At 42.6% G+C, this 12240-nt stretch overlaps 1 protein-coding gene and 1 pseudogene across 2 annotated transcripts; one reads left to right on the plus strand and one right to left on the minus strand.

Annotated features, from left to right (window-relative positions):
* Positions 1–58: 58 nt before the first annotated feature.
* LOC149036851 (uncharacterized) lies at positions 59–11768 on the minus strand (annotated as a pseudogene). Its single transcript, XR_016181454.1, has 6 exons — positions 11698–11768; positions 8868–10102; positions 7755–7762; positions 6981–7484; positions 5469–6854; positions 59–836 (listed from the first exon to the last, which is right to left on the minus strand). The product of XR_016181454.1 is annotated as an uncharacterized LOC149036851 (transcript).
* On the plus strand, positions 882–5349 carry LOC149036852 (uncharacterized). Its single transcript, XM_089189036.1, has 2 exons — positions 882–1278; positions 3796–5349. The coding sequence occupies exons 1-2, from the start codon at positions 1113–1115 to the stop codon at positions 4590–4592; spliced, it is 963 nt and encodes a 320-aa protein (XP_089045162.1). The 5' UTR covers positions 882–1112; the 3' UTR covers positions 4593–5349.
* Positions 11769–12240: the final 472 nt, after the last annotated feature.

Here is a 12240-nt window from a genome sequence, read left to right on the forward strand (position 1 = left end):
TTCAAATATCATCTTCGAAAAAATTACCTACATCGGGATCTCTTGATATTAGTGTGAGTATTCAATTGCCTTTTATCAAAATACTGAATTGTAATGTTCCCTTTTCTCTCCTTTCATCATGAATTCCTTCACAACAACTTTTCCAACTCCTTCACCGTATCCAGGCTGTTAACAGTTCGTGGATCCTCTTCACCGTGCACCTTCATCCTGATGTCAAGTGCACACTTGGCCGATTGAAGGGCTGACACAAAGTCTCCAAGTAAATGTTGCGTAGCTCCTAATGAATAATAGCTGTCAGCGGTTTGTGAATGTTCTTCACCCAGGACTTTTAACCTGATATTCAGTGCACGCTTGTTTGACTCAAGGGCTAACACAAAGTCTCCAAGTAAATGTTGCGTAGCTCCTAATAAATGACAGCTGTCGGCGGTTTGTGAATGTTCTTCACCCAGGACTTTTAACCTGATATTCAGTGCACGCTTGTTAGACTCAAGGGCTGACAAAATGTCTCCAAGTAAATGTTGCGTAGCTCTTAATGAATGATAGTTGTCAGCGGTTTGTGAATGTTCTTCACCCAGGACTTTTAACCTGATATTCAGTGCACGCTTGTTTGACTCAAGGGCTGACAAAATGTCTCCAAGTAAATGTTGCGTAGCTCCTAATAAATGATAGTTGTCAGCGGTTTGGGAATGTTCTTCACCAGGACTTTTAACCTGATATTCAGTGCACGCTTGTCTGACTCAAGGGCTGACACAAAGTCTCCAAGTAAATGTTGCGTAGCTCCTAATGAATGATAGCTGTCAGCGGTTTGTGAATGTTCTTCACCCAGGACTTTTAACCTGATATTCAGTGCACGCTTGTTAGACTCAAGGACTGACACAAAATGTAATTTGTGATAATCGGTATTGACATAAATTAATATTTTGCCGACACGGAACAGAGAACTGGGTGCGAGCGTAGTACGCGGAGGCTCATGGGTAGTATGTTTGTAAGAAGAGATCGTTGAGAAACTTGTGGCATTCTACGGTCAGCCTTGCCACTAGCACTTTCCCATAAGGTTTATTTCTTGTCTTCATCACTTTTCCTTGCCTAGTTATGGACGAAGCAGGCGTCAGATGTCAGAGATTAAAAGGTTGAAACGCGATTCCGTTCCTCACTTCAACAAAAAGAGCAACGAGGAGCAGTACAAAGCTAACAAAGCTATTAAAGATGCTGTTGAAGACGCCCAGATTGCCCTCGAAAGGAACGACGTCGAGAAGATCAAACAAGCCTTGGATAAAGGTACGGAGCTGCTTCAAGAGCGTCAAAAATTAATTTTACTGGCTGATAAATCACAGTACAGGTGGAAGACGGTCCTCGAATACAAGCACCATGATCTCGCAGACGACGAAGAAGATGAGAAAAAGATATACAGGGCCGAATCCAGAGCAGCTAGGTCCACGAAGCGTTTCACATCTCGCTCGACCCGGCAATGAAGTAATGTTACATCGACTTCAACAACTCCGCAGTTTTCCGCCTCACAGCTACCCAATTTGTTTTCGCGTGTAAACCCGCAGCTTTCGTCCCAGTGTTCGTCTTCTGGTTTGTGCTTTGCTTGTGGCAAACCCGGGCATTGGAGGGTTTTCTGCCCTAATTTGCGGTTTGATGTTCTTTCTAATACCGGTCAGAATCCCAAATGACTCACTTCGGACGTCGATTTGGAACAAGGCCTTGTTCTTGAGGATAGCGATGAATTAATTTTTCTTCGTGTCAATGGAAATTCTTTCGAGGTTAAATCCGGCGATGATTACTCGTCCGTTAAAGGACGGCTACGTGGAGTCCTCGCATTCTGGAACGACATTCACGCCCCTCAATTTATCCTGGATGTTATTGATTATGGCTATAAATTACCGCTTCTCCAAATTCCTCCGCCCTTCACAGCTAAAAATAACAGTTCGGCTTTGGAGCAGGCACCTTTTGTCGAAAGTGCCATTAACGATCTCTTTATCAACGGTTGCGTCACTGAAGTGTTTGAAGCTCCTGTTATCATCAATCCTTTGTCCGTATCTGTTCAAAAATCAGGCGAAAAGCGTCTAATTTTAGACCTTCGCCACGTTAATCAGTTCTTTTACAAATGCCGATTCAGGTGTGAGGATTTGTCTATTGAAACCAAATGCGTTTGGGAGCCCACTCAGGTTATTACTTGGCTCGGAGCCGTTCTCAATACTTCCACTTCTGAAGTTTCTGCCACTGCTAAGCGAATTACCAGTTTACAAGAAGATTTAGCGACTCTTTTGGCCATTCCCTCGTCTTGTCATCCAGTTCGGAAGCTTGCCTCTGTTTCCGGAAAAATAATATCTCTTGGCCCCTGCGTTGGTAATGTCTCTAGGCTTATGTCTAGAAATTTGTTCGCAGTCATCAATACCGCGCAAACCTGGAACTCTTACGCTCGTCTTTCGTCTGAAGCTCTGAGCTTTTCTGGAAGTCTAATGCGGCAAGTCTTAACGGCATACCTATTTGGCCTGTCAGGCACAAGCCTTCGAAGATCGTCTATTCCGATGCTTCTGGCTCAGCTTGCGGCAGTTCCATCGAGTTCGAAGGGAAGATGTTCCATCAAACCTGGGCAGATTTTGAGAAAGCTCAAAGTTCTACATTCAGAGAGTTGTTAGCCGTGTCTTTATCAGTGAAAGCCTTCGTGGAGTCATTGAGAGCCCAAACAGTCACGTGGTTTACGGATAATCAGAACGTTGTCCGGATCGTTAATTCAGGGTCTAAGACTCCAGCATTACAAGAGCTTGCAATGGATATCCATCGTAGTTGTTTGCTTAGTGCTATTAACATCGATATGCAACGCATCCCAAGAGACCTAAATAGTGCGGCGGACGATATAAGCAATTTCATTGATTATGACGACTACACGATCAACGATACGGTCTTCAGTGTTCTTGACGACTTATGGGGTCCACATACCTGCGATAGGTTCGCTTGTTCCTACAATGTCAAAGTCCAATGCTTTAATTCAAGGTTTTACCAGCCTGGTTCGAGTGGCGTTAATGCGTTTTCTCAGGATTGGTCTCATCATAATAACTGGCTGTGTCCCCCTGTGTATTTAACGTGTAAAGTTATTAAGCATATGGAGCTGTGCTGTGCTCAAGGAACTCTGATCGTTCCCCTTCTGCCCACTTCTGGCCCATCCTGTGTTCGGATGGTTTCCATTGGAGTACATTTATCCATGACCGGGTTATCCTGCCTAACTCTCCTAAGTTGTTCATTAGAGGAAAAGCTAAGAACTCTATTTTTGGTAGCAAGCCATTGGCTTTCGTTTCGTTAGCTCTACGTCTTGTCTTTAGCATCATTCCCTGATTAGATTCCGAGTTATCTCGTAAAAGTTTTCTAGTTCCTTGTGCTTGATTCCATTCGGGCTAGAGTTCGCTGCTGTCTCCACTATGTACCGATAAGGCGTATTATATTTGCGCGAAGTACTTATTATTTGTTGATAATCATTTTCTAAGTTAAACGTGTTAGGCCTTAGAGAGGCATCCAGGAGAGGCCCTAGAGGGGCGATTTGTCATATGTATTTTCATTTTGTACCCTAGAGGGGTATTTTCTGTTGGCATTGTGCAATCGCCCTAGAGGGGTACGTCCACTAGAATAGCATGGTTTTTTCTCTTGTATCGTTTTACGCAGAAGTGTATTGCCTGATCGGCAAAGTGGTCTTCCTGAGTGATGACAGTGAGTTGAATGTAATTCAGCATTGTGTGCATTGCTGCCTGTCTCATTGATTTTTGTCCCTTTTTTCTTTTTTTTTTTTATCCTTAGATATCTTCACTTCCGTTTTCTGGTCTTCAGAGGCCCAAAATTCCCCGAGAGTGGATCAGCTAATGGAGAATCTCAAATCTACCGTGCTTGCTTCCAGAGCATCTGGGACATTCGCAAATTTCTTGAGGGCGTTTAACAAGTGGAGACCCTTTGCTAGTGATGTCTTGGGTACCTCGGAGTTTCCAGTCAGTCCAATCGATTGTGCCCTCTACTTGCAACACCTCTTCGGGTCGTCCAAGTCCGTCGCTTCCATCAACTGCGCCTTTTACGCGTTCAAGTGGGTACATCTTCTTGCAGGCGTAGACTCTCCAACATTACACCTTACTGTTATTGCCGTAAAGAAAGGAGCTGTTCGCCTTGCCAGTCAGCCAATAGTCAATAGAAAGGAGCCCCTGGACGACCACCACCTCAAGGTCCTTGCTGCAGAGACTAATCTAGAAGACCTTTTACAATTACGAAATTTACTTATGTTCATTCTCGCATTTTCCGGTTTTCTTAGAAGTTCCGAGTTATGCGTTGTGCGTAGCAGAGATGTTCAGTTTAACGAGGGTTACATTACAATCAGCATAGAGAAAAGCAAGACGGACCAACTGAGGGAGGGCAGGTCGGTCGTTATTGCTGAGTCCTCATCTATCATGTGTCCCTGTTCTTTACTTAAGCTGTATATGCATAAGGCCCAGATTCCTGAAAATTCAGACGAGTATCTTTTTAGGGCCATTTCAGCTTCGGGCAATCACAAGCGCCTTATCTCTGTAAACAAGCCGATTTGTTATTCTACCCATAGGCAGTCCTTTTAAGAAGTCTTTCGCGAATATTGTACCATTTATCTCTAAGTATAGCACTCATTCAGCTAGGTCAGGTGGAGCTACTTTAGCTGCCAGCTCTGGCATTTCGGAGAGGAATCTTCAGCGCCATGGTCGCTGGGCCTCAGTCACAGCAAAGAACATTTATGTTAAGGATTCTCTTTCCAGTAGGCTAGAAGTTTCCAAGGCTCTGTTTCTCTGAGCTCAAGCCCTACCTTTAGCTTTCTATCTTGGGCCTGGCTGACCAACGCGCCCATGCCTCAACCTTTGAGTGTGTTCGGTTGTGTAGTGAAGGCAAAATATGTAATTTGTGATAATCGGTATTGACATAAATTAATATTTTGCCGACACGGAACAGAGAACTGGGTGCGAGCGTAGTACGCGGAGGCTCATGGGTAGTATGTTTGTAAGAAGAGATCGTTGAGAAACTTGTGGCATTCTACAGTCAGCCTTGCCACTAGCACTTTCCCATAAGGTTTATTTTTATTGTGTAATTAGTCTGATATGATTTGTTTTCTTCATTCTCTTCATTGTTTATAGATCAACCTTAAAACCCCAAAGGTGGCGCCACTGCAGTTGGTCGGGGGTACACGGTCCCTATTTTCCTAACAAGAGGTTTTTGGGGTTTACGTGTCCGGCTTTGGCGCATGTAGGACGTTACTTGATGTATCTCTTATCCACTTTGTTGTAAATTCATTGTCACAATTAAAATCTATCTTGGGCCTGGCTGACCAACGCGCCCATGCCTCAACCTTTGAGTGTGTTCGGTTGTGTAGTGAAGGCAAAATGTCTCCAAGTAAATGTTGAGTAATTCCTACTGAATAATAGCTGTGAGCGGTTTGTGAATGTTCTTCACCCAGGACTTTTAACCTGATATTCAGCGCACGCTTGTCTGACTCAAGGGCTGACACAAAGTCTCCAAGTAAATGTTGCGTAGCTCCTAATGAATGATACCTGTCAGCGGTTTGTGAATGTTCTTCACCCAGGACTTTTAACCTGATATTCAGTGCACGCTTGTTTGACTCAAGGGCTGACACAATGTCTCCAAGTAAATGTTGCGTAGCTCCTAATGAATGATAGTTGTCAGCGGTTTGTGAATGTTCTTCACCCAGGACTTTTAACCTGATATTCAGTGCACGCTTGTTTGACTCAAGGGCTGACACAAAGTCTCCAAGTGAACGTTGAGTAGCTCCCAATGAATAACAGCTGTCAGCGGTTTGTGAATGTTCTTCACCCAGGACTTTTAACCTGATATTCAGTGCACGCTTGTTTGACTCAAGGGCTGACACAAAGTCTCCCAGTGAGTGTTGAGTAACTCCTAATAAATGATAGCTGTCAGCGGTTTGTGAATGTTCTTCACCCAGGACTTTTAACCTGATATTCAGTGCACGTTTGTCTGACTCAAGGGCTGACACAAAGTCTCCAAGTAAATGTTGAGTAATTCCTAATGAATAATAGCTGTCAGCGGTATGTGAATGTTCTTCACCCAGGACTTTTAACCTGATATTCAGTGCACGCTTGTTTGACTCAAGGGCTGACACAAAGTCTCCAAGTAAATGTTGCGTAGCTCCTAATGAATGATACCTGTCAGCGGTTTGTGAATGTTCTTCACCCAGGACTTTTAACCTGATATTCAGTGCACGCTTGTTTGACTCAAGGGCTGACACAATGTCTCCAAGTAAATGTTGCGTAGCTCCTAATGAATGATAGTTGTCAGCGGTTTGTGAATGTTCTTCACCCAGGACTTTTAACCTGATATTCAGTGCACGCTTGTTTGACTCAAGGGCTGACACAAAGTCTCCAAGTGAACGTTGAGTAGCTCCCAATGAATAACAGCTGTCAGCGGTTTGTGAATGTTCTTCACCCAGGACTTTTAACCTGATATTCAGTGCACGCTTGTTTGACTCAAGGGCTGACACAAAGTCTCCCAGTGAGTGTTGAGTAACTCCTAATGAATGATAGCTGTCAGCGGTTTGTGAATGTTCTTCACCCAGGACTTTTAGCCTGATATTCAGTGCACGTTTGTCTGACTCAAGGGCTGACACAAAGTCTCCAAGTAAATGTTGAGTAATTCCTAATGAATAATAGCTGTCAGCGGTATGTGAATGTTCTTTACCCAGGACTTTTAACCTGATATTCAGTGCACGCTTGTTTGACTCAAGGGCTGACACAAAGTCTCCCAGTGAGTGTTGAGTAACTCCTAATGAATGATAGCTGTCAGCGGTTTGTGAATGTTCTTCACCCAGGACTTTTAACCTGATATTCAGTGCACGTTTGTCTGACTCAAGGGCTTACACAAAGTCTCCAAGTGAACGTTGAGTAGCTCCCAATGAATAACAGCTGTCAGCGGTTTGTGAATGTTCTTCACCCAGGACTTTTAACCTGAAATTAAATGCATGCTTGTTTGACGCAAGGGCTGACACAAAGTCTCCAAGTAAATGTTGAGTAACTCCTAATGAATAATAGCTGTGAGCGGTTTGTGAATGTTCTTCACCCAGGACTTTTAACCTGATATTCAGCGCACGCTTGTCTGACTCAAGGGCTGACACAAAGTCTCCAAGTAAATGTTGCGTAGCTCCTAATGAATGATACCTGTCAGCGGTTTGTGAATGTTCTTCACCCAGGACTTTTAACCTGATATTCAGTGCACGCTTGTTTGACTCAAGGGCTGACACAAAGTCTCCAAGTAAATGTTGCGTAGCTCCTAATAAATGATAGCTGTCAGCGGTTTGTGAATGTTCTTCACCCAGGACTTTTAACCTGATATTCAGTGCACGCTTGGCAGACTCAAGGGCTGACACAAAGTCTCCAAGTGAATGTTGCGTACCTCCTAATGAATGATAGCTGTCAGTGGTTTGTGAATGTTCTTCACCCAGGACTCTTGACCTGATATTCAGTGCACGTTTGTCTGACTCAAGGGCTTACACAAAGTCTCCAAGTGAACGTTGAGTAGCTCCCAATGAATAACAGCTGTCAGCGGTTTCTGAATGTTCTTCACCCAGGACTTTTAACCTGATATTAAATGCATGCTTGTTTGACGCAAGGGCTGACACAAAGTCTCCAAGCAAATGTTGAGTAATTCCTAATGAATAATAGCTGTGAGCGGTTTGTGAATGTTCTTCACCCAGGACTTTTAAACTGATATTCAGTGCACACTTGTTTGACTTAAGGGCTGACACAAAGTCTCCAAGTGAATGTTGAGTAAGTCCTAATTCATGATAGCTGTGAGCGGTTTGTAGATATTCTTTACCCAAAACCTTTAACCTGATATTTAGTGCACGCTTGTCTGACTCAAGGGCTGACGCAAAGTCTCCAAGTGAATGTTGTGTAGCTGCTAATGAATGATAGCTGGAAGCGTTTTGTAAATGTTCTTCCCCCAGGACTTTTAACCTGATATCCAGTGCAGTCTTTTCTGATTGTAAGGCTTCTACGTGGTTGGCTTTCGTGCGTACGCTGTTATTTGAGGAAGTTGCACTGATGTTTTTCTCAACTTTTTTTTGGATTTTTTCGGGATGAAAATTCACTATATCTCCGATTTGAATTACACGGTTCTTGTTCTTTTTTAATTTAATGATCTGTCTTACTTCAGAGAAATGAAAGTTGAACCGACCAGTTGCACCAGTTGGTATGGCAGAGTCAGATTCCGTCAGTATTTGCAGCAGTAAATTACTAAAGAATTGGCTGGTTGTATCAGTGGAGATGTTCTTTACTGCTTGACTCACCAGAATGACAACTTCCGTTTGAAGTTCCTGGTTATGGGTCAGTCTGGTTTCGTTTAGATGTATCCCGTCTTCTTCTCTCCTGGTTTCATCGATCACCGGAATTACTACTAAGCCCGTGTTTCCCATTGCTTTGCATTCATCTACTGCTCTTTTGTAAAGGTCAAGTGACTTTAACGGGGTTCCTTTTGGAACTTTGATAAAGAGCAAGAACTTGGAGAATAATGAGCTTTAGGATTCTGTGCTTTGGTGTTGTCTCCATTAACGAAAGCGCTTCTTCTAAATGTCTCACTCCTTCTTCAACTCTCACGATAAACATTTTGTACAATCCTTGGTAAGTCAGGAATTCTCCTTGCAATTGTGTGTCTTGGATGACGGTAGACAACTGAACTTGCTTATTCACCGACAGCAGCCTCTTCGTCTCTTCAGTTGCGCCCATAACCAAGCTCCCATACGTTTTCGACAGAAGCAGTCGTTTGTGGACAGAGTTAAGCCAATTGTGATCATTGGCTGCCTTTATTGCTGTTTCGTAAATGATGTCAATCATAACGTAATCTTGCCAGTAAAGAAAGCAGAGATACATTTCAGCTTTAATCAAAACCTTGCAAGCTTTACTGACTGTTCTTTCCTCCAGACAACCGTCAATTAGACTTTGAACGAAACTTTCCTCATTCCGAAAATACTCAAGGAAAGCCGACATGGAATGTCCTGTGAGGAACTTTTCTGTTAGCGTCTCGAAGAGGGAAATATGCAGTTCAAAAAAACGCACTATAGCGTTGAGAACCATTTCTTTCATTTCGTTTTCCCCTTTTTCCTGTATAAATGACAATAACAGCTTATGGATGGAATATTTCTCAGCTTTGGAACTATAATCAATGAGGGATTTTCGCTAGTATCTGCAGCATTCTGGCAGCCTGGATTGTTTTCATTCGTAACACAGCTGATGCGACAGGTAGGTCAAAGTGGTTGGGAATAATGCAAAGTGAGACCAGTGCTTCACTTTCCTTTACGGACAGTCTTTGAAAAGAGGCGTCGAAAAGACACTTCAACCTTTGATTGCTGGGATAGTCTGAGTTGTCCAACATTTCCAGAATGTTATTTGTGGTATTCAAGAACACGTCAACAGACCCACTCAATGTTCCAGTACTATCCTCCAAAATGGAGGAACACAACAACTTCATGGCCAATGGTACACTCCCGCAAGTCTGCCTAACTTTTATACTATCAGACTTGCTCGCTTCTGGAAGCAACTCTTGAACAAGGTTTGGGGAGGATTGCTCATCCAGCTCTCTTATTCTTAAAGTACGGTGTCCTTTGAAACGCAGATTTAAGAATTGACAAGATTCCCTTGTAGTGAGAAGAAACGTAACCTTATCGCTGCGATTGAGAATTTCTTCAATTAAATCAACAACTTCCTCTTTGACGTCCGGAAGACCACTTTCAAAAAGATCATCGGCATTATCAAGAATGAAAACGAAGGCATTTGTAATTTGGGCCAAAATTGAGCAAAGTTCGTCATCTGCTGTCAAACACTGCGATGCTGTTGCAGGTTGCGTAAGCAATCCAAGAAATCTCGACGTTAGATCACTTTTTAGCCTCAGGCCACGTAACGAAATGAAGTATCCCAATAGGCCTTGCGCTTGGAGGCGATGTCCTATGGCGATTGCAGTGGACGTTTTTTCGAACCCTGGCGAAATCCATATGGAAACGAGGCGAGTAGTTTCGTTGTTCACGTGAGCGATGACGTCTACAGCGGTTAGTATCGTAATAAAATCAAACTGTCCTCTGAATATAATTCCAGAATTGATATGAGAAGTTTGGCCTCATTAATTAACAAAATTAATTGTTGTAGTAATTCAGTAAAGTTTGTTGTTTTTTTGCACAAAAAAAAAGTAGCTTAAAACAAAACCGAACAGATTTATCTTTGGTATGTAACCTTAACAACAGTGAATTTGTGTTTGGTCCAGATCTAAGAAATAGCGCTCCATCACTCAACTATTCTTGAATGTAGAATACGATAACCTTTGCTGACTATTAAACGTTGAAACATATTAAGTGTAAGACTGGGATGAGCCAGTGTCTTTCTTTTGTCTCGCCTCAATCCCTTTTTCGTTTCTCACAACCCTTAACTTTTGGTTTCCATATTTGCGTACAGTTCGTCGAGTCATATCATGGAAACATGCATGAGAAAAAAAGACTGTTAACTGATAGTTTATAACCACTCGAGTCTTTCTAGCTGTTAATTTGAGGAGACACAACAGTTCTAATAAAATTTAGTGTCAGTCAAAGTATGGTATTGACAGATCCAATAAACAAGTTATTATATCCTCTTTCCGCTCGTCGGTGTAGAATGTCAAGCTGAGCTTTAGGGCGTAAACGTTCGGTTGAAACAAAATAGATCAACTATTGCTCAACCACAAACATTCTAAACTCCCCTATAAGCGGACAGGCTCGATTTCAGCCGATAAATTGTATTAAAGTTCTTATTCGAGCTGCTTCCGCTACTTTCGGGCGTACCGTCGACTCGTTCCATTCTCAAATGCTATTAATGTCCCACAGCCCTTTTTACAATATTATCCCACAAACGTGCAAATATGTTGTCCAAATAAAGCGCAGATATACCTCACCTTTTCTTGTCTGAATCGAAGTGAACTTCTCTCGTTTACAACAGTTTCCCTTACGAAGGAGTGAAACAACAGCCTATTAGTGTCAGAAGCAAAATTTTCTAAAGCTTAGGCTCAGTAAAGGCCACTTACGGTATCGACGACCGAGAAAAGGGGTAGGTTACTCACGAAATAAACGTTCTATACGGGTAAACTCCGCTTTGAGGTCCGACAGTTCTCAAACGTTTTATATTTTTGGACAGCATTGACTCAACAAACATGTGATCCTGATAAAACGCAGAAATAACTTACCATCTCTCGCCTACGTCAAAGTGAAAGATCGGCAGCGAGAATCAATTCTTCTCTTATGAATGACAACTTCCGCAGGGTCTGGCTACAACGACAATGTAAAATGTACGGGGAAAAAAGTGGTAAGGATGCAATACCGCCAGGAAACTGCTCTTGGCGGTATAAAAACTGGGGGGCTCTCTAAGAAGTTCAAGATGAGAAGGTTCCCGTTGAGATCTGATCTCTTACTCACTTTTCCAACTGTAGAAAAGGCATCCTTTTCGTACACTTTCCACAAAAATCGGTGCTCCTTTTAAGCCTAATTTTGGTATCAAACCGACAGATTACGATCCTTTAATAATCTGAAACCTGTAAAAGGTCCTTCTAATGGGGGGAGCCTCCCCATCTGAGTCATTTTAGGAAATTCCTCACTCCCCCTTCAAGATAAAAGTGAATCGTTTGGCTGCTTCAATAAGTGTTAACGATTACCTTTTATTTTTGGCCTGAGATGTGAAGGAATACTTTCCTTTGTCTCTCAGGTGGTTGATATTTAGGTGCATCTCCTAATTAACTTATAATATTTAAGCTGAATGCGCCGCATGGCGAGCGAGGGAAAATAGTCGGTTTATCAATTTACTGTTCTGATTGGGCAAGTAAGCTGAGTGGAACCAACATGTTACTTCTATGACGCAGCGCCGGGTGCGCGATATTTTGCCCCGGGTGCATCCGTTGAAAAGTTTTGTTTTCAGGAAAGTAGGATTGAATTTTCATCACTTTTATCGAGTTAAGTACTGCTCACATTGGGAAGAGTTAAGAGTGTGAAAATTTCTTCCTAAGACGCTTCCATCTCGCAAACAGGAACATTAAACATATTAAATTCCACGGCGGGTTCAATAGAGCGTTTTAATATCTTTACAAAATTTTGCTATGGCGCAATCTCTGAAACAGTACTTAGTATAGCAGGAAATATAACTCAAACTTCAACGAGGATGGAAATCATAACAGTGGATATTACCCCAGCTGCGTGAGATT

This window comes from Pocillopora damicornis, chromosome 12 (genome assembly GCF_964200805.1).
Source record: "Pocillopora damicornis chromosome 12, jaPocDami1.2, whole genome shotgun sequence".
NCBI lineage: Eukaryota > Metazoa > Cnidaria > Anthozoa > Scleractinia > Pocilloporidae > Pocillopora > Pocillopora damicornis.